The sequence below is a fragment of the Polypterus senegalus genome, chromosome 3 (assembly GCF_016835505.1).
Source record: "Polypterus senegalus isolate Bchr_013 chromosome 3, ASM1683550v1, whole genome shotgun sequence".
NCBI classification, from domain to species: domain Eukaryota; kingdom Metazoa; phylum Chordata; class Cladistia; order Polypteriformes; family Polypteridae; genus Polypterus; species Polypterus senegalus.
Genome location: NC_053156.1, coordinates 134,724,782 through 134,746,208, shown reverse-complemented (window position 1 = coordinate 134,746,208; position 21,427 = coordinate 134,724,782). Strand labels below are relative to the sequence as shown.

The 21,427-nt window shown below is 35.0% G+C and overlaps 1 protein-coding gene across 2 annotated transcripts in view; it reads right to left on the bottom strand.

Annotated features, from left to right (window-relative positions):
* The window catches only part of dse (dermatan sulfate epimerase), a 90,333-nt gene that overhangs the window by 18,106 nt on the left and 50,800 nt on the right, over window positions 1-21,427 (bottom strand). The window contains exon 4 of one of the 2 annotated variants that reach the window (XM_039747964.1): window positions 1,940-2,179. In XM_039747964.1, coding sequence (XP_039603898.1) covers window positions 1,940-2,179 — 240 coding nt within the window. Of the gene's footprint in view, window positions 1-1,939; window positions 2,180-19,674; window positions 19,909-21,427 lie in introns of those variants that run through there. The other variant, XM_039747963.1, reaches the window with a different exon arrangement.

Genomic DNA, 21,427 nt, shown 5'->3' with positions numbered 1-21,427 from the left:
AAACAAACAGAAGTAGAAATAGTTTTATGCCAAAGATAATAAAACGTTTAAATAAGTCAAATTCAACTTTATAGAATACTGCTTTTTTATGTATAAAACTATGTCGTTAATTTGTATTTAATTGCATGCTTTGCATGTCGTAAGTAATGTGCTCTTATATGTTGCTGACTAGATCAAAATAAATTTCTACGTGTGGATAATAAAGATACACTAACTGTCATAACATCTGTAGAAGGAGGTTTAATTTGAATGGCTAGGGCTGCTTGCCTCTTGACTGCTTTAAAGGGGCTTCAAGGTATAGGTCATGGTATAGGAGAGGTATAATGAAACTCACTAGCTCTTTGTTTTAACATCACTGGGTCTTAGTCTGGTGTGAAATTATAGGTTTTGGCAGGTTTTAGCATTGTTGTACACTGTTCATTTTACTTATGGATAGTATTGTTCTAAATTTTTTTTTAATCATTCTGATGATAACATCACCTTGGTGCTATTTTGGATTGTTGTTTGAAGTGGGCACCACTATTTTATGCTATTTTAAGATTGCCAAAGCATGCCTTGTACCAATGTATTTTCCCAGTCACATGATTAAATATAATTGTGGCACCTGCTGTCAACCTGTAGTCCCTATTTAAAATGGTGTCACACATATCCAAACATCTTTTTGGACTGAACAACTCTCCGTAAAAAACTAATTATTCTCTCTCTAAAGGTAGCCAAAAGTCACTTCCAAGAAGATATTTGTGAGAGGTCCCTCACTTTTGCATTATAGGCTTTGATACTCATTTTGATACTCATCTTTATATGTCATACGACCCTTTCCCATGTCCCCTGACTTACATTTTGCCTATCCTTCATGGTGCTTTCATCTCCTGGTCCTTCCTTTTCACTTATGACACTCTCTCACTACAGAGTGTCCATAACATGAGGAAAATGTGAGCATGAGATTGACAAAAGGAATGGTGCAGAATTCACAGTTTTGCAGCTGTTGAACCAGCAGTGGTGAAGAATTAACTACATCTTTGTAAGATGCTGTGAATTTACCAGTTTACTTTTCCATACTGATGACTTTTGGGTACTAAACAAAAAAAAAAATTGCTCACTGGTAAATTCATACGAATGAAATTCTTTTGTACATACCTGGCATGGATCACTGATTAGAGAAACAGGCTCATACTGTTAGCCTAGGAAGTCCTGAGAACTTCCCAGGTCAAGGTGGACACTACTGCTGGAGATAGAGAAGCTTGAGTCACCTTGCTCAGTCAACTTTGGAAGGAACAATATAAAACATGGTACGGTGAAGAACACATGTACACTCGTTTGAATAGTTTACATTTAGCAATTAATTCACCTAATATGCATGCCTTCAGGATGTAAAGGGAAACCATAGCACCAGCAGAAAACCCACTTAGACAAGAAGAGAATGCAGAGACTCCACACAAATAGTTACTGGGCCAGAAACCAAACCTACATTACTGGGATTTACCATTATTGTAATGAATTTTCCAATTTATATTTTATACCCAGGAATTGCTTACAGGAATGCACTTGCTAGAAAATAGTTTCATATATTATAGTTTGCCATATGTTTGTTAGAACCAGATAAAATTTTTTGCACCATTATTCATTATTTTTGTCTTTATTTTTCAGCACTACAAGCAAAAGAATGATTCTGAGAGGCAAAGGAAGAATCTCTTACAACATATTATTATAAGAGGTCTAAATCTGAATAAGATTTGAAATCAAAAGTAAATTTACATAGTGACAGAATGTTATGTAAAATAATGTATATTGCAATTTAACGTTGTATAATGAATTATAATTAAAAAATGTTTTGATTAGCACATCCCAAAATGGATAAGTAATTCCCACAACAAAATAAAAACTAAGCAATAGGTACACCAACTGGTATAGATAGTATTACTCTATAAAAAATAGTTACCTGGAAGGATTGTCCTATACATGAAGGCAAAGTGCTTCTTAATCCATACATGATCAAAGTGGCTAATGTCAAAGTGTCTCTTGACAAGAAACATGTACTGAAATAAGGATCTTGTTGTATATGTGCCATATGCCACTCCTTCATACAAGGATCCATCTGCAATTTCACGAAGGAGTACAAGTGACTTCTCCATTATTGACAAAACTTGCTTAGTCCATAAATAGGCTTCTTGAAGATAACCTAGTGTAAAAGAGACATCACAACCAAATTAGATTAGTGCAACACCTAAAACAGAATTTTGATGGATATAGTCAAATGCAGTAAGAGTATGTAATGAAATTTAATGATTTTAATACTATATAGAGTCAAAAATAAAAGGCAGGTATTTCACTGATTATTTTAAAAGGTGCAGTTGCTATATATTATCTAACTATATAATGGTTTGACTGTCAAATTTAATTGTTTAACATAGCTTTTTCTCAATAAAGTAACAGAGCATAATCGTTTAATTTGCTCTGCACTTTACAGGGAAAAATAATGATACTTTAAACACTTCATAAATCAGTTTTAATGTAGAATTTGAACTTATAGTAAGCAATATATGGCAAGTGTCAGACTTTGGTTATGGCTCATTTTTTCTTCATTTTCCTCAGTCCCTCCTCCCTTTTGCTCTCTCTCGCTCTGTCTTTGTCTCTGCATAGCAAAGGCAAGGTAAATAAAATTGGACGACCCTCACCTTGAATGAATGAATAAAGAGTTGTTTATTGCTGGGAATTTAACAGGATGTTCTTTTGGATGATGATAATATTTGATGATATATGGTATGGTCACATGAACAGAGACTAGATTAAAAACAAAAATTTAAGTAAGGATACTGTAGAAAATAAATCTCTAGGAGTTTTAAGGACAAAAGACTGCCCAGCCCATCTGAGCTCTGTACATTATTTAAATATAATGAAGTAATTCAACATTATCTAGGTAACATGAAACATCCTACATGATTCAATGCTACCAGTATCATCAAAATCAAAGGATATTTGTAATTGGAAAAAATATATATAAATATTAAGGATTGTCTAATACTTCTATTCAGGAACACAGTCATAAACATTTCTGTGAATTAGCCTAATACATGTGATTATGCATTATTAGTTTTATTCTTTTCAACAGATGTACAACACGTAAATCCTGAATAATCCAAATTAAAAAAATGTGTTATAAGCACTTTCCTTAATTGTTCAACTGTACTAGCCTCAAGTAACTTTGCTAGTGAATTATTCCAGATTTTAGGTGCATAAAAGCACCAGTAAGATTTATGCTTGACTCTCGGAACACTGAGCAAGCCAACTTTCAAAGATCTGTGATTGCAATTAAGGATGTGTGGAGGCAGACATTAAAAAATATAGGAAGGTACAAGACTGTTTACAGCCTGACAGACAAGTACATGTATTTTTAGAATTAAATAACTCCTAAAAGAAACAGGCACACAATGCATTGATGATAATACTGGTGAAACATAATGAAAATGACTCTAATTCATTCAAATTTTTGCGGCTGACTTTGAAATAAGCTGCAGCAGAGTTATATATTTTCCAGTAGCCTTGATTATCAAGCTAAAACTAAAAGCATCTGTTAATTACTACAATATGAAGGTCAAATTTGTGGCATGCTTCTTAATTGCAAAAAAAAAAAAAAAAGAAAATTTAGTTCTGAAACCATAATGACATCTAGATTTTTTCTTGACCTGCAAGGCTAGATGATTAAGTTTTTTAACACAATCAATAAGTGAAGTTTCTTTTCTTTCCCTCGATTAGTTTAATCTGCCATTATAGGTACATAGAGCTGTCATCTGCATAGCTATGGAATGTTAATTTATATTTAAAACTTATCTCACCTAATAGGTGCATGTATAGTGAGAATAATACAGGACCAAGAACTGATCCCGAAGGCATACCATACACAAAATCATGCATTTTTTGATATTCAGTCAGAAGTTTCTTGTTGTTATGTATGACTGAAACTTGTTTAAAGCACTACATGATGTCTAAGGAGGTTTAACAGAATGCTGTGATCTAAGTTATTTGCTATTACCTGTAAGTCATTAACTATGTTGACTAAAACAGTTTCTGTGTCTTTGCTATGCCTAAACGTGAGAGATACTTTTAAGAATATCATTTTATTAAATATTCACATAATCATTAAGCTTTTAGAAAACCACTTTTTCTGGCATTTTCAGTTTAAAAAGGTAGGTTAGAGATAAGTCTAAAATTATCCAAAACCAAACAATTAAGGTTATTTTTCTTTAGCACAAGTCCAAATACTTCTATTTGTAAAGACTCTGTTGTGCAGTTAACTATGTCTAGTATACTTTCAATTAAGCAGTCCAAGACTATTTTGAAAAGGCCTGTAGAAACGTACATAATCAAGAATGCAGGGTTGATTGTTTGAGTTGAGTAATTATTCTATAAAATTCAGTATTTTGAATGAAATGAGGTTCAATTAACACTGTTCTTGAAGTCTATATTATATTAGATCCTAAACAATTTCCTTTTCTGTAAAAGGCTAAATAGTTTTCCACCAATGCTTTGATCCTCCACTTTAGAGGTGGTGCTGGATTTTTTAGATACCCAGAAAATAGCACTTTGAGCTTCTTGCATTGTTTACAACAACTGTAGAGAAATAAGATTCCCTTTTAGATTTGCCTGCTATGTTGCATATAATTATATGAGTTCTAACAATTTCATAGTGTACTATTTAGATGTTTTTCATTTATGCTCTGTTTTCTGGTACTCTCATTTGTATTTATAGACAGCTTGAATTTTCTAAATATTTTTTTATATATATTTTTTTCTGGGGCTTAGTATTAAAATTGCCTACAGGGCTATTTCCATTGCCTGCTGTATTAAAAAAGCAGTTAATTCTGACTAAATTCACATTCAACAGCTTTGGGCAAGTAAGAAACAAGAGGATGTATCCCCTTCTTGTACTACTCTGAATCTAACACTTGCAGTCACTTCAGTACTTTTACTTGCAGTCACTGTACCTTTATCTAAAGGTGGATCACTGAGGATTCCAAAAGGGTGGGACAGTTGAATAATATTAAGTGTTTTTCAGAAACATAGCTCACAATTACAACACTGCACAAATACAGTATTTTCAACAGAATTAGGCATCTCATAGAAAACCTTGAACCCTATGAACAAATACATGTCAAGACGAAACTTCTGTTTTCATAGCCAAGCAAAGCATTCCGAAGCTCAAGCAAATGTATGTAGCACTCTATCCAAATTACCAATTAAGATATCTGCCAACAAGTGAACCATAGCACCAAAGAGAAAAATGGACATTGACTAAATTGGCAATATTTAGTAATCTGGTCCCTATACTTGTCAACAGACTGTTTCTTTAATTTTTCTTATAATGTTACTAGTCTAACACTAGCTTGAATTTATATATATATATATATATATTTATGTTAAAATATCTTGATGGGATGAAAGAAAATGGTTAGTAAATAATAATAATGGGTTCTTAATATTTATCTAGACAAATGTTAAATTCAGACATGGATTCACTTTGACACTTGAGCTAAAATTGTTTTAATAGGATTCATTAAACAAAACAAATTACTGAAAGATTTATTTCATGTAACCCTGCCCCCAACCTCTAAGTTAAACAATGTACAATATATTCAAGCAGTAGCAAAATTTCATTACAAAACTGCCTATACAGTATTTCCATTTCCAATGTTTAAAACTTGACTTTAACTATTGTAGCTGAAATGGTACTTAATTAAAACAATTGTGCAAATATGCCATTATATACGGTGGCCCTGAGGGGCAAAGCGTGAAAAAAACACACACAATAAACATTAACAAAAAACACATACAACAAATTAATAAAAAACACGCACAACAAATTAATAAAAAATACATAAAACAAATTACTAAAAAAACACATAAAACAAATTAACATGAAACACAAACTACAAATTAACATGAAACACATAGAACAAATTAACATGAAACACATAGAACAAATGAACAAAAACACACACAACAAATTAATAAAAAACACATAAAACAAATTAACATGAAACACATAGAACAAATTAGAAAGAAAACGGAAGTGGACTCTCAAAACGGAAATTACATAATTTTAATGAAGAGAAAAGGAGAAGGGAGCTAGAACTTTACACACCCATTCAATCCATTTTGTTATTTCGCTAGTTTACACTACTGTACTGTGTTATGTAATATGTTTTGTCCATTTTGTGGCGTTTCCATAGTTCAGCAGGCATTATTTTGCCAGAGCTGTGGAAAATCTGTAACTTTTCTGCCGCAAGAATTAAAAGACGCTGTTGGGTCACCAGTGGAAAAATCAGAAACAACCCACAGAGGCAAGTATCAAGCCAGGGAGTGTCGTTTGCGTAAACTTTATCGCGGTTTCTTAATCAACATTCTCTTTGACTCTGATTAAATGCAGAGACAGGGACAACCCTACAGGAGTTCCTGAGATTTCGAAGCTTAAAACAAAGTGAGCGGCTTCAGACATCAGTCAAGCGAAGAATTACGTTCTTAAAAATCACTGGCTCCGGTATAGTGGGGGCCCTTATAAAAAATTTTTGTACCAAAATTTAAACGACACAACTATAAACATATTTCTAAATCTGTCCACTATACTGTACACTGGACCTTGTTATCCAGAACAAATTCTTGCACTCTTAAGTTATAATAATAATAATAATAATAACAATACATTTTATTTATACAAGGTCACCTTTCTGAGAACTCGAAAACACCGAACAAACAATAAATAAATAAAAAGACACATTATAAACAACTTAAAATACAGAAAATATAAAAACTAAAACTAAACAAAGCCACTGTAATCATTAAGAAAAAGCCATTTTAAACAGATGCGTTTTAAGTTTACATTTGAAGGTTGAAAATGATTTGATATTTCTAAGCTCAGCAGGTAATGAATTCCAGAGCTTGGGAGCAGAATGGCTGAATGCTATGCTCCCCATGGAGGTTAGACTGGCGAGAAGGACAGTCAAGTGGATGGAGGAAGAGGATCTAAGGTTACCGGAGGGAATGGCAACATGAAGATGGTTTGACAGATATGGAGGGGTAAGGTTATGAATGGCCTTAAATGTTAATAGCAGAATTTTAAAATCAATTTAAAACTTAAAGGGGAGCCAATGAAGCTGCTGCAAAACCGGAATAATATGGTGAATAGATGAGGTTTGAGTAATGATGCGAACTGCAGAATTCTGGAATAGCTGAAGCTTATGGAGAGATTTATTAGAGAGAACAAAGAGGAGTGAATTGCAATAGTTCAGACGAGAAGTAACAAGACTGTGAACAAGAATGGCAGTAGTATGGGGGGTGAGGGTGGGAGGATGCGATTAATATTACGTAGGTGGAAGTAAGCCGACCAGGTGATTTTATTATTGTGAGATTGGAAAGATAGAGTACTGTTGAGGATGACACCCAATCTCTTGACCTGAGGTGATGGAGAAACAACGGAGTTATCAATAACAAGTGAAAGATTATCAGCTTTGGATAACAATGATTTTGAGCCAATGAGGAGAACCCCAGTTTTGTCACTGTTTAATTTAAGAAAATTCGAAGAAAACCAGGATTTAATTTCAGCAATGCAGTTAATAAGCGAAGATGGTAGAAAGGAAGAGGTGGGTTTACTAGCAAGGTAGAGCTGGGTGTCATCAGCATAACAGTGAAAATTAATGTTATATTTACGAAAGATATTGCCAAGGGGAAGAAGGTAAATAATAAAAAGAAGAGGCCCCAGGACAGAGCCCTAGTGCACACCTGAAGTAACAGCGGTGGGTTGGGATGTGAAAGTTTTAAGCTGAATGAACTGAGTGCAGCCTGAGAGGTTGGATCTGAAAAAATCAAGTGGAGTGTGGGTAATTCCAATGAAAGATAATCTATTAAGGAGAGTGGTATGACAAATAGTATCAAAGGCCACACTCAGATCAAGGAGGATGAGAATAGTAATTAAACCGGAGTCAGAAACCATAAGGTCGTCATTGGTAATTTTAACAATTGCCGTTTCTGTACAGTGAAGGGGGCAAAAACCAGACTGGAACTTTTCACATAGATTATTACGAGATAAGTGGGAGTGAAATTGGATAGTTACTTTTTTTTCAAGAATTTTGGAGATAAAGGGTAAATTAGAAATAGGGCGAAAATTATTGAAGTTAGTAGGATCAGCACCAGGTTTTTTCAGTATTGGGGTTATTGCAGCAGTTTTAAAAGATGAAGGAACAGTACCAGTAGTAAGAGAAGAGTGAATTATGGCAGAAATGAGAGGGACCATAGAGAGGAGGCAGGCTTTAACCAGAACTATAGGGAAGGGGTCCAGCTGACAAGTAGATGACTTAGATTTGAAGAAGAGATCTGAGATTTCTGAGGAAGTGGAAAGCTGGAAAGAAGAAAAAGAGAGAATAGGCGAGTGTAGTTCAGAAGAAATACAGAGAGAATCTGGACCGAGTTGCTGATGTATCCTCTGGATTTTCTCGTTAAAAAAGGACATAAGAGAATTACAGAAAGCAGTCGAGTAAAGGTGAGATGGTAAAGAGTCTGGAGGTTGTGTAACATTATTAGGTAATGAAAACAAAGACTTGGTGTTACCTTTATTACAAGAAATTAACTGAGTGTAATAGATTTGGTTTGGGCTGTACAGTTTTTGTAATAAAGTACATGATTTTTATGCATCTCTTTGTGGACAAAGAGTCCAGTTTTTATATAACGTTCAAGTTGCCTGCCCTTAGTGTTCAGAAGCCGAAGTTCAGGCGTAAACCAGGGGGCAGAAAAAGAAAAAGAAACAGATCTGTTTTTTAACGGAGCAAGAGAATTAAGAATACCACTGAGACCAGTGCTAAAATATGAGACCAATTCTTGGGAGTAGATAAATTATAAAAGTCCATTTGGGAATCAATTCTAGAAGACAGAAAATTCTTAATATTATGAAAAGATATGAGACAAGGGAAGCTTAGTAATAGAAAAAGTAAGTTTAGCATTAAATGAAAGGAGAAAATAATCAGTGAGTTCATCTGCTGTAAGATCAGAGAGAGAACACCAGAGCAGCAGATCAAGTCCAAGATATGTCCTTTACAATGGGTGGGAACATCAGTGTGCTGCTGGTATCCAAAACTCTCCAGGCAAGATAAAAAGTCTGTAGTGAGAGGGATATTGACATTGTCCAGATGTATATTAAAATTCCCCAACAGAATTATGTTTGAAGTAATTGTAAATAAATGGGTAAGAAAGGTTGCAAGATCGTTCAAAAAATCATTGTTTGATTTAGGGGGTCGGTAGACAGTTGCAGTGATGGTAGGAATAGGCCCAGACCCAGATAATTGACACACAGTTGATTCAAAAGAGCTAACAGCAGGAGCAGGCAGCGTCAGGACTTTCCACTTCTCAAGATAAATTGTTGCGACACCTTCTCCACTCCAAGAGGCATGGGGTTGACAAATGTAAACAAACTCCGGGGGGTGGATTCATTAAATTGAGAAAAGTCTTGAGGTTGCTGCCAAGTCTTGGTTAAACAGAGAAAGTCAAACTTGCGGTCAATGAGGAGATCCTGAATGAGATGCCCCTTGCTTGTGAGTGAGCGGATGTTCAGTAGACCGAAACTGATAATGTTGCTGCCGCATTTGACAGTGGTGGTAGATGACTGAGCTAGGCTGGCCAACACCCTGTGGTCAGCATTCCTATCTGTGTTATGTGGAGTGTGCGAGAGTTGGACCAGAAGGAGTTAATTCCTTTTGAGGCGTCCATTCGAATCTCCGCAGGACCCACAATGGATGTATTTCTGACGAGGAGAAATATGATGTCCAGGTTGAAATGCAGCACAGACAGCAGAGGCACAGACTGGTGGAGACGCAGTTGAAGAAGCTCAGCAGCTGAGTACTGGAGGAGGCCTGTCGCAGGTTAGATAGCGAGCGACAGAAGACACCAAACAAACATAAACCAGGTGAATATCCTACCAGTCCACATTGTAGGCAAGGCCACAATCAGCTCAGGCGTCCAGCGAACTAACCAGGTAAGTTTCGAACAGGGTTTGGCTGGAGCTAATGCATACACAGCCACACAGAGATATCAGCAATAATGGCAATATCACCATCAAAATCACCAGTCATAGCTAAAATCAATAGTCTAGTTACCGGCCAACAGCTGCAACCAGTCCCACCAGCGTTCACTCAAACCAGAAGTTAGCAGGTAGATATATCTCAGTTAGCTGGTGTTAATTTGTGTCAGTAACAGTTTACCAACAGTTAGTTTAGACTTTTATATTGATTTTAACGATTTCAATTGCCACTCAGAATTTGCTCAAAAGAAAATGGTGTTGCTTCTCAGGTGACAATAATAAAGGAAATAATAAAGGAATAAGGAAAATATTTGACAGTTTTTTCAGGTGTCTTTTCATATGTTAGCGCTTATTAAATGATTTGGGATATTTATCATTCCATTGTAGTCTTTCCTGATTTATATTTTCCACACAGTGTGCCAGTTTTGGCAAAGAAGAGCAAACATTTGTGTTCCATATGAATCCTGTTAAGAGCATCCAGGGTTTTGGACAGAAAGACAGAAATAATGACTTTCAAGGATACCTTGCACCTACAGGTAATACAATATTCATATTCCCATTATTCTTACACAGTTTGTGCAGGAGATTTTATGCTGCTGCAGCAAAATATGATGTCACTATTCCAAAAGGATTGTTTCATACTAATATTATGGAATTTGTATTAATAATAGCTCGCTCACCCTACATCAGTAGAGCAGCTGTGTTGGCAACTTGAGCTTAAGAAAATCACAGTTTTTTCTCTGTGTCCTCTTTTCATACAAATTCTTTTCTCATTACTCTGCAACCCACATTAAGATAATTAGCCTAAAAATGAAGTAATTAATTATTCTAATTATTTTCATAAGAATAACTAACATACTGTATATGCCTTGCAAAAGATTACCTCACTACAGTCTTTTTCAATACCTCAAGTACAACTTGAAATGTAGTCTTATGCTGACTAATGCAAAACTGTGTCAACTCTTTATAAACGAAACATAACAATTCAACCAAAAAGGAAGAATATTGTTTTAGCCAACAGAGCTCATTAGTCGGGAAGGTAGCTTGACAGTTTCAGGCGCTTGTGTCTGGGGTTCATATTTTAAGTTCTGTGTACTATGACTAGGGAGGTTCTCATTTGATAGTCTTGTTTCCCTCATTTACTAATATGTTATCTTTAACCTACTCCAGACCTTGAAGCAAAGGCAGAGGTAAAGTGTACTAGCCATTCTATTATGAAAAATCATGCAATTCTGTTTAAATTATTCAGTGTCCTACATCATAAGAGCAACAGAGCACTTTATAGAAAGAAAAAAGAAACAGTCTTTTTGATAAGCTAATTTAAACAGTCCTTAAAGACTTTTGAAAGATTAAAATCAATATGATTTCTTTACTTTTACACAAACCTTATAGGAGAATTCTACAGCTTTGGGTCATATACATAAAATGCCACTATAAAATTTTCCCACTTCAATTTTGGGATAACCAGTGCAAGTTAATATTGAGGGAGTACAAACAGATACATAATAAAAAAAATGTACAAAAATGGAACAAGACTGGTATGTGTTTTAAATGCCAAAATAACTATTTTTGAAATCAATGTCATACTTCACAAGAAAAAGATATAGTTCTGCTAACACTGGAGCCATGTGAGGTAGGTAAGGGCACAGTGAAAACTATATTACAATATGTAAATAGCAAAACAGTAACAGTAGTAACTGAAGTTGCTTAAAGATGTTAATTTGGACCCCCTAAATTGACTTTTTCACACTGATATAAATGTAATTACTCAGAATTCCTATTTTGGTAATACAGTCTTATAAACAAGTGATCACCGATTCTACACCTGTTTTATAAGTAACATATAGCTGCACTTCCTCTGCATAAAAATGAATAACATGACCAAGGCTCTTAATCAATATACTAAATAAAAAAACATACACATTTTTAAAAGTCAAGAAACAAAAATTAAAACCTACGTGATATCTGACATTATTATTTCAGAGTGACAACTGAAAATTCCCAATAACATTCAGTATATCCTATTGATGAGATATGAACCAAATCATTCACGAGTATCCACCATGCACTCGGAAGACAGTGTCCTCTGCTCAACTCCAGAAAATAATCAACCATATCAAATTCTAGCTAATGTTTAGTATAAAATCCAGAATATCTGCTTTGAGGAATCTAATACAGTAAAGCCTCAATTATCCATCAGGGGTTGGGACAGAGGCTGTGACGGATAAGAGAAAAGACGGATAACAGAACAGCTACTTTAAAAATGATATACAGTAGCTTAGTTTAGTGAATAGTCATATTTATTTACAAAACAAAATTATATTAACAAAATACAATAAACAGTAGTATTAAGAAAATTAATCAATTAATATTGTAAGAGCCAAGTTAAAGTTTTGAGTTAAACTCATATTAATGTTTGCTTAATTTGAATAGAACATAAATTTCTTTCATAGTCATAACTTATGGTATAGTCGTTTCCCCTTATAAGTTAGCAAGAGATAGAACCTTCTTACTGTAACTGAGAAACAGTGTGATAATGAGCTCAGTTGTTGTTTAGAACAGGTCCCAGTACATAGGGACTTAAAGACTTATTTTAAACTTAGAAATGGGATAAGCATACAGTTTTCTGACCGTTTGAAATTGTTCAGAAATGTTAAGTAAATAGTAACGATTTGAGATGTAACAAGATTAAGCTTAGAATTGAACTTTTCTTAACATTAATTTTTTCTTTTGTGCTATTTTATTTTTCCTTTTTTTTGTGAGAACTGTTTTACTTTAAAACTTAACTAAACTTTTAAAAACGAAATCATTTTTCTGCGTTAGGCTTTTGTTGAATCCCATTTTTTGAGTTGAAGCTGCTGAACTTTGGTAATTTTGGGAAAACGCAGCTACACATATAATATTTTTAATGACCAGTGTAGTATGCAAACCTAACTCAGAGTTACTGGAGTTTTACTTGGAGTCTTCGTTCTGTAACAAATGGTGCCCTGTGTTATAGCACACCTCCAAAACAATAAAAGAAAGCTTTCTCTATCAATTTATCTCCTGACAGTCACGGTCTGTCTTTTTCTATACCACAAACACTCCTGTTTATTGACTCCTGTCTCCCTATTGAAAACTTGTTTCGGCTGCATCTTCCTGTCCGTCCCTTCCAGAACAGAAGCCCCATGACCAGTCTCATCACTTATAGCATTCATTCCACCCTTTCTGCTCCCCAACAGAACATCAAATCCTTGATGACAGCAACACTCATAACAGTGACAAATCAATTACATTGACAATCATGTTACGTTATTTTTAAAATGTTTCCTTTTCTTTTCATAACTTCTTTAACACACTACTTCTCCGCTGCGAAGCGCAGGTATTTTGCTAGTACAGAATAAAATTACCATCAGTGGTTTCCATTTTCAACACATTTTTCAATTTTATTGGCATCACGCTTTATATCGTTCACTGTTGTTCTTCCTACTCCATAAATTGAAGCAATACTTGAAGTACTTTCATTGTTTCTTAAACATTTTAATAATTTCAATTTTTTGTGACAATTCCAACACCACACGCATATGTTTAGAATCCATAACAATTGTAAGGGACGGCCGGCAGTTTATCCCGGCCATGATGCCCCAGTAATGAAAGGATGGGGGAAGGCAGCTTAGCAAGGACACTGCTTATCAAGATGGCAGCTTCCCTGGACTGCAGTGGTGCCCCGGATGCCCGCAGGGCACTATGGGTCTTGGAGTTTGGCAACACAGCCCTGCTGGGTACCATGGGTGCCACCAGGTGACGCTGCAGGGAGACTGGGGATTCCCTACTGTTTACATAGCCCAGAAGTACTTCAAAGTCACAGGGACAGAAGCACAGAAGTACTCCCGGGCTGAAGAAGTTACAAGTTCTCCATTTGACCCATGGACGGAAGGACAGAAGCACTTCCGGGTCAAGTACTATAAAAAGGACTACTGGAGACCCAGCAAGTGAGCCGGAGTTGGGAGGAGTAGGACAGAGTTTGCTGAGAGGTGTGGAGGAAAGAGTATTGTGAAGATTTATTGTTTATTTACTTGTTTATGGTGGCTGTAGTGATTAAAAGGCACTTTGAAGAAGGAAAAACAGTTATAGAGCTTCTTCGTGCTTTTACCCTGTGTCTGCGTATCTGTCGGTTAGGTTTAACAGGGCAACAGCGACCCCTTGCATTCACACAATGTATAATAGATTAACTCTAACAAAAGACAGAAGCTATGAAAAGCAATTAAAACTGAAGGTACATAATTGACACTGTGGATTTCAAAATGTAGCATAACACCTGATATTGGTGAAAATTACTATGCACTAGCACAAGGGAGAGTTCCAATAAGCACAATTCCCACCGTACTGCAAAGCTGATGTGTGCAACGTTTTTTTTCCAGACAGTTAACAGAGACTGATGGTTAATCAAGTGACGGATAATCGAGGTTTTACTTTATTTACTATTTTACCAAGATCTGGTTCCATGCTGTGCCATTTTTCAAAGCCAAATGAGTACCTATCATGAGCTTGAATTTGCAAGAACACTGACTAATCCCAAACAAAAGATAAAAATGAACCTTGAAAAAGGTTAATAATTAGCTCAGACTTTAAGATCAAGGTTAGCTTTTTTTTTTTTTTTTAAGACTGAGTCAAGACTGCCTGATAGAGACCATTATGAAATGAAAATAACATTACAGTATCTACATAAAATTTTGTATGCAATTGTTTCACATAAAAGAAAATGGATACATACGTTTGTTTAACCCCAAACACTGTACCACAACAGCTGTAGCTTTACATTACTGCTATTTTCTTAAGGAAAGTACAATCTGAGTCTCTGGGAACTGATCTACTGTAACTTTGCTTCAGTTTCTAGATTTTTGTTTTCTGTTTTACCTGAAAATTGTTCGGAAACAAAGACTTACTAATATAGACAAGTCATGTCACAAAAATTTCTAAATAGCTCCCTTCCAGTACCAAACTTTTATGAATACAAAATAATGCTGAGATGACTGATCTATTCATATACTGTATACTAGGATCTATTCACATCCTCTCTTTCTCGAAATAAAGAAAACAGGATGCTGACCTACTTTCACAGTTCTTTTTTTTTATTCTGTCATCTAGTTTCAATTATTCCAAAAAAGTTGTGAAAAAGCACTACATGTTTGACTGTCTGGCAGATTCTTTAAATGAGCCCAGTGGATGCATGGATTAATAGATGCAAGTAATGAAGATCACTGGAGTTTCCTGAGAATAAAAAAAACAGCTGTGATATGCTAGAAGACAGCAGTTCTCACTAGAACAACATTATGTCATTCAACCATCCATTTTTACACCTTGAGTACAATTCAGGAACCAAGCTTGGATAGAGCATACATCTACTGCAGCCATCAACCCACTGTCAGACTCCCAAATCCAGTTCACAGTTGGTGTGCATGGGCAACAATACCCATGCTAATATGATAAGTAAAAGGAACAATTGGAAAAACCAAACCTCCTAACGGGTGTTAATAAATAAGTACAAAGAACACCTGGAAAAGCTGAATAGAAATAATGATGATAATGAAAATCTTAAATACACTAAAGTATCCCGACTTAACATACAAAAATGTTTGAGGCCACCTGGACACCCAGGTCTAAACTTGAGAACCAGTGACTAAAGTCTGCTTTTCCAGTAGACTTCCCATATTACAAGGCAATCATTATCCTTTCATTTGATCTTAAAACTGCCTTGTTAAAGAAAACTAAATTCAAAACATGTGCAGATCATTACTAGATGCACTCCACTGTAGAATTAATGTCTATACACCACCTCGAGGGACGGTCAAAAAGTTTCTACACTTTGATATTTTTGTTGTAAACGGTGAAGGCAGTAGGAGTAGTAATTAGGCATTAAAAAGATGGTATGACGCTGGGAAAATTGCATCACAAACAAAGGTGACTATGTAGAAAAGTGATGTAATTTGTTTTTGAAATTCTTAATAAATAGAGTTAAAAAGTGCGGAAACATTATGAATGTCTCTAGTAGGTTGCTTTCTCTGACTACATTACTTGTGAGGTTGTCAGTGTGTAAATGTACAATGAAGATGCTACTGGATTCTGGTTTCTTCACAACATTATTAGCATATATCCAAAATCTTATTAAATGGTTTCTGGTATTACAGAGTTATGGACTAATTAAGGTTTAGAAAAAAATAATCCAATGATGCACTTTGAAATGATGCTTTGGCTGAAGAGGAAATACTTCTTGTCAACAGTATTTTGTTTATAAAAGCTTAACATTTAGTCAGGAGTCCAGAAATGCTATGAAAGGGAGAGAAAGAGAGGAAGAGAAAGAGAGACAGAGATTTGTACTCCAGTCTTAAGATACTCTTTTCTTTAAAAAGCTATCCGACAATGCAATGCACGTTACTTTTAATGCATTACATCCAACACTGGTCTTATTCTGAAGAAACTATTTAGACATGCAAGTTAGGGGCAATCTCTGTAAGTTGGCTTGCATGTGAGGGACAAATCTGTGTGGACTAAACCTTGGTAATGGAAACTAACTCTTAGGACACTGAACGTTATTTCAGTGGTGTGATACTGCAAAGTATTGGCTACATATAATGTAGAACAGTAACAGAGGTGGTGCTCTGCTGATGACTCATGAAAGTCTGCTGTATTGTTTCAATTGTTTTTGTTTGTTGTTTATTTTAGTAGTATTAGAATGGATTCATCACAGGAGATTAGATAGTCATATGCTGCACTGTTAGTTATAAAATGACATACTGATTTGAGTGATATCAACAAAGAAATATCTAAAGAGATACTGAACTCTGAGAATCGGAAGCAACAGCAATGGTGGAGATACCTGCGATCCCATCACAGAAGAGGTAAGCAGGGTGGACTGTACAGGGAGTTTCAGGTACAGAAAACAACGCCCCCACTCCATACTATTTTACTTGCCAACGTGTGGTCTTTCAGAAGTAGAAATCAACAAGCTCGCTGTTAATGCATGTTGTATACAAGAATATGGAGATGCCTGTGTATTTCACTAAGATGTGGTTATCTGAGAATGTATCAAACAAAGTTCTCCAATTGAATGGCTTTCAGGGACTGGTTTATTTGGACAGATAATACCTGGTAAATCTACTGGAGGAGGGCTGTGCTTTTATGTTAATCAGCTAAAGTGATTACTTGTGTGGGTGAAATGTAAAACATGCTCAGGAGACACTGAACTGCTGTGTGTCTCTCTGCGCCCACATTATCATGCAAGCGAGTTCAGACGAACCTATGTGGTGACGGTATATACAGTATGAGCCTTGGACAGCTAACAAAGCTTTTTTGTCACAGATAACTTATTAGTGCAAATGCAAATTGAGAAACTAGAAAAGAACTTCCCTGATGCTCACAAATTCATCATCAACTATATGTGTCATGCTGACAGCATACATACTTTTTCACTCCCTGCCTGGTTTGGTGGGACTGTCTGTGAATAATAAAAATTAAACATGAAAATAACTCATTTTGCTCTCCGTGGACTATCACAACTAGGGCTTAAAGAAATTTATAACAAAAGAGCATGGAAAAAAGCAGATTAAATTGTAAAGGACCAGACACATTGTTTAAGTAACTGTTTCCAAATTTTACCTTCTGGGAGAAGATACAGTACTTGCTGCCAAAATTTAAAACAAACAGAAGTAGAAATAGTTTTATGCCAAAGATAATAAAACGTTTAAATAAGTCAAATTCAACTTTATAGAATACTGCTTTTTTATGTATAAAACTATGTCGTTAATTTGTATTTAATTGCATGCTTTGCATGTCGTAAGTAATGTGCTCTTATATGTTGCTGACTAGATCAAAATAAATTTCTACGTGTGGATAATAAAGATACACTAACTGTCATAACATCTGTAGAAGGAGGTTTAATTTGAATGGCTAGGGCTGCTTGCCTCTTGACTGCTTTAAAGGGGCTTCAAGGTATAGGTCATGGTATAGGAGAGGTATAATGAAACTCACTAGCTCTTTGTTTTAACATCACTGGGTCTTAGTCTGGTGTGAAATTATAGGTTTTGGCAGGTTTTAGCATTGTTGTACACTGTTCATTTTACTTATGGATAGTATTGTTCTAAATTTTTTTTTAATCATTCTGATGATAACATCACCTTGGTGCTATTTTGGATTGTTGTTTGAAGTGGGCACCACTATTTTATGCTATTTTAAGATTGCCAAAGCATGCCTTGTACCAATGTATTTTCCCAGTCACATGATTAAATATAATTGTGGCACCTGCTGTCAACCTGTAGTCCCTATTTAAAATGGTGTCACACATATCCAAACATCTTTTGGACTGAACAACTCTCCGTAAAAAACTAATTATTCTCTCTCTAAAGGTAGCCAAAAGTCACTTCCAAGAAGATATTTGTGAGAGGTCCCTCACTTTTGCATTATAGGCTTTGATACTCATTTTGATACTCATCTTTATATGTCATACGACCCTTTCCCATGTCCCCTGACTTACATTTTGCCTATCCTTCATGGTGCTTTCATCTCCTGGTCCTTCCTTTTCACTTATGACACTCTCTCACTACAGAGTGTCCATAACATGAGGAAAATGTGAGCATGAGATTGACAAAAGGAATGGTGCAGAATTCACAGTTTTGCAGCTGTTGAACCAGCAGTGGTGAAGAATTAACTACATCTTTGTAAGATGCTGTGAATTTACCAGTTTACTTTTCCATACTGATGACTTTTGGGTACTAAACAAAAAAAAAAATTGCTCACTGGTAAATTCATACGAATGAAATTCTTTTGTACATACCTGGCATGGATCACTGATTAGAGAAACAGGCTCATACTGTTAGCCTAGGAAGTCCTGAGAACTTCCCAGGTCAAGGTGGACACTACTGCTGGAGATAGAGAAGCTTGAGTCACCTTGCTCAGTCAACTTTGGAAGGAACAATATAAAACATGTGCGGTGAAGAACACATGTACACTCGTTTGAATAGTTTACATTTAGCAATTAATTCACCTAATATGCATGCCTTCAGGATGTAAAGGGAAACCATAGCACCAGCAGAAAACCCACTTAGACAAGAAGAGAATGCAGAGACTCCACACAAATAGTTACTGGGCCAGAAACCAAACCTACATTACTGGGATTTACCATTATTGTAATGAATTTTCCAATTTATATTTTATACCCAGGAATTGCTTACAGGAATGCACTTGCTAGAAAATAGTTTCATATATTATAGTTTGCCATATGTTTGTTAGAACCAGATAAAATTTTTTGCACCATTATTCATTATTTTTGTCTTTATTTTTCAGCACTACAAGCAAAAGAATGATTCTGAGAGGCAAAGGAAGAATCTCTTACAACATATTATTATAAGAGGTCTAAATCTGAATAAGATTTGAAATCAAAAGTAAATTTACATAGTGACAGAATGTTATGTAAAATAATGTATATTGCAATTTAACGTTGTATAATGAATTATAATTAAAAAATGTTTTGATTAGCACATCCCAAAATGGATAAGTAATTCCCACAACAAAATAAAAACTAAGCAATAGGTACACCAACTGGTATAGATAGTATTACTCTATAAAAAATAGTTACCTGGAAGGATTGTCCTATACATGAAGGCAAAGTGCTTCTTAATCCATACATGATCAAAGTGGCTAATGTCAAAGTGTCTCTTGACAAGAAACATGTACTGAAATAAGGATCTTGTTGTATATGTGCCATATGCCACTCCTTCATACAAGGATCCATCTGCAATTTCGAAGGAGTACAAGTGACTTCTCCATTATTGACAAAACTTGCTTAGTCCATAAATAGGCTTCTTGAAGATAACCTAGTGTAAAAGAGACATCACAACCAAATTAGATTAGTGCAACACCTAAAACAGAATTTTGATGGATATAGTCAAATGCAGTAAGAGTATGTAATGAAATTTAATGATTTTAATACTATATAGAGTCAAAAATAAAAGGCAGGTATTTCACTGATTATTTTTAAAAGGTGCAGTTGCTATATATTATCTAACTATATAATGGTTTGACTGTCAAATTTAATTGTTTAACATAGCTTTTTCTCAATAAAGTAACAGAGCATAATCGTTTAATTTGCTCTGCACTTTACAGGAAAAATAATGATACTTTAAACACTTCATAAATCAGTTTTAATGTAGAATTTGAACTTATAGTAAGCAATATATGGCAAGTGTCAGACTTTGGTTATGGCTCATTTTTTCTTCATTTTCCTCAGTCCCTCCTCCCTTTTGCTCTCTCTCTCGCTCTGTCTTTGTCTCTGCATAGCAAAGGCAAGGTAAATAAAATTGGACGACCCTCACCTTGAATGAATGAATAAAGAGTTGTTTATTGCTGGGAATTTAACAGGATGTTCTTTTGGATGATGATAATATTTGATGATATATGGTATGGTCACATGAACAGAGACTAGATTAAAAACAAAAATTTAAGTAAGGATACTGTAGAAAATAAATCTCTAGGAGTTTTAAGGACAAAAGACTGCCCAGCCCATCTGAGCTCTGTACATTATTTAAATATAATGAAGTAATTCAACATTATCTAGGTAACATGAAACATCCTACATGATTCAATGCTACCAGTATCATCAAAATCAAAGGATATTTGTAATTGGAAAAAATATATATAAATATTAAGGATTGTCTAATACTTCTATTCAGGAACACAGTCATAAACATTTCTGTGAATTAGCCTAATACATGTGATTATGCATTATTAGTTTTATTCTTTTCAACAGATGTACAACACGTAAATCCTGAATAATCCAAATTAAAAAAATGTGTTATAAGCACTTTCCTTAATTGTTCAACTGTACTAGCCTCAAGTAACTTTGCTAGTGAATTATTCCAGATTTTAGGTGCATAAAAGCACCAGTAAGATTTATGCTTGACTCTCGGAACACTGAGCAAGCCAACTTTCAAAGATCTGTGATTGCAATTAAGGATGTGTGGAGGCAGACATTAAAAAATATAGGAAGGTACAAGACTGTTTACAGCCTGACAGACAAGTACATGTATTTTTAGAATTAAATAACTCCTAAAAGAAACAGGCACACAATGCATTGATGATAATACTGGTGAAACATAATGAAAATGACTCTAATTCATTCAAATTTTTGCGGCTGACTTTGAAATAAGCTGCAGCAGAGTTATATATTTTCCAGTAGCCTTGATTATCAAGCTAAAACTAAAAGCATCTGTTAATTACTACAATATGAAGGTCAAATTTGTGGCATGCTTCTTAATTGCAAAAAAAAAAAAAAAAAGACAATTTAGTTCTGAAACCATAATGACATCTAGATTTTTTCTTGACCTGCAAGGCTAG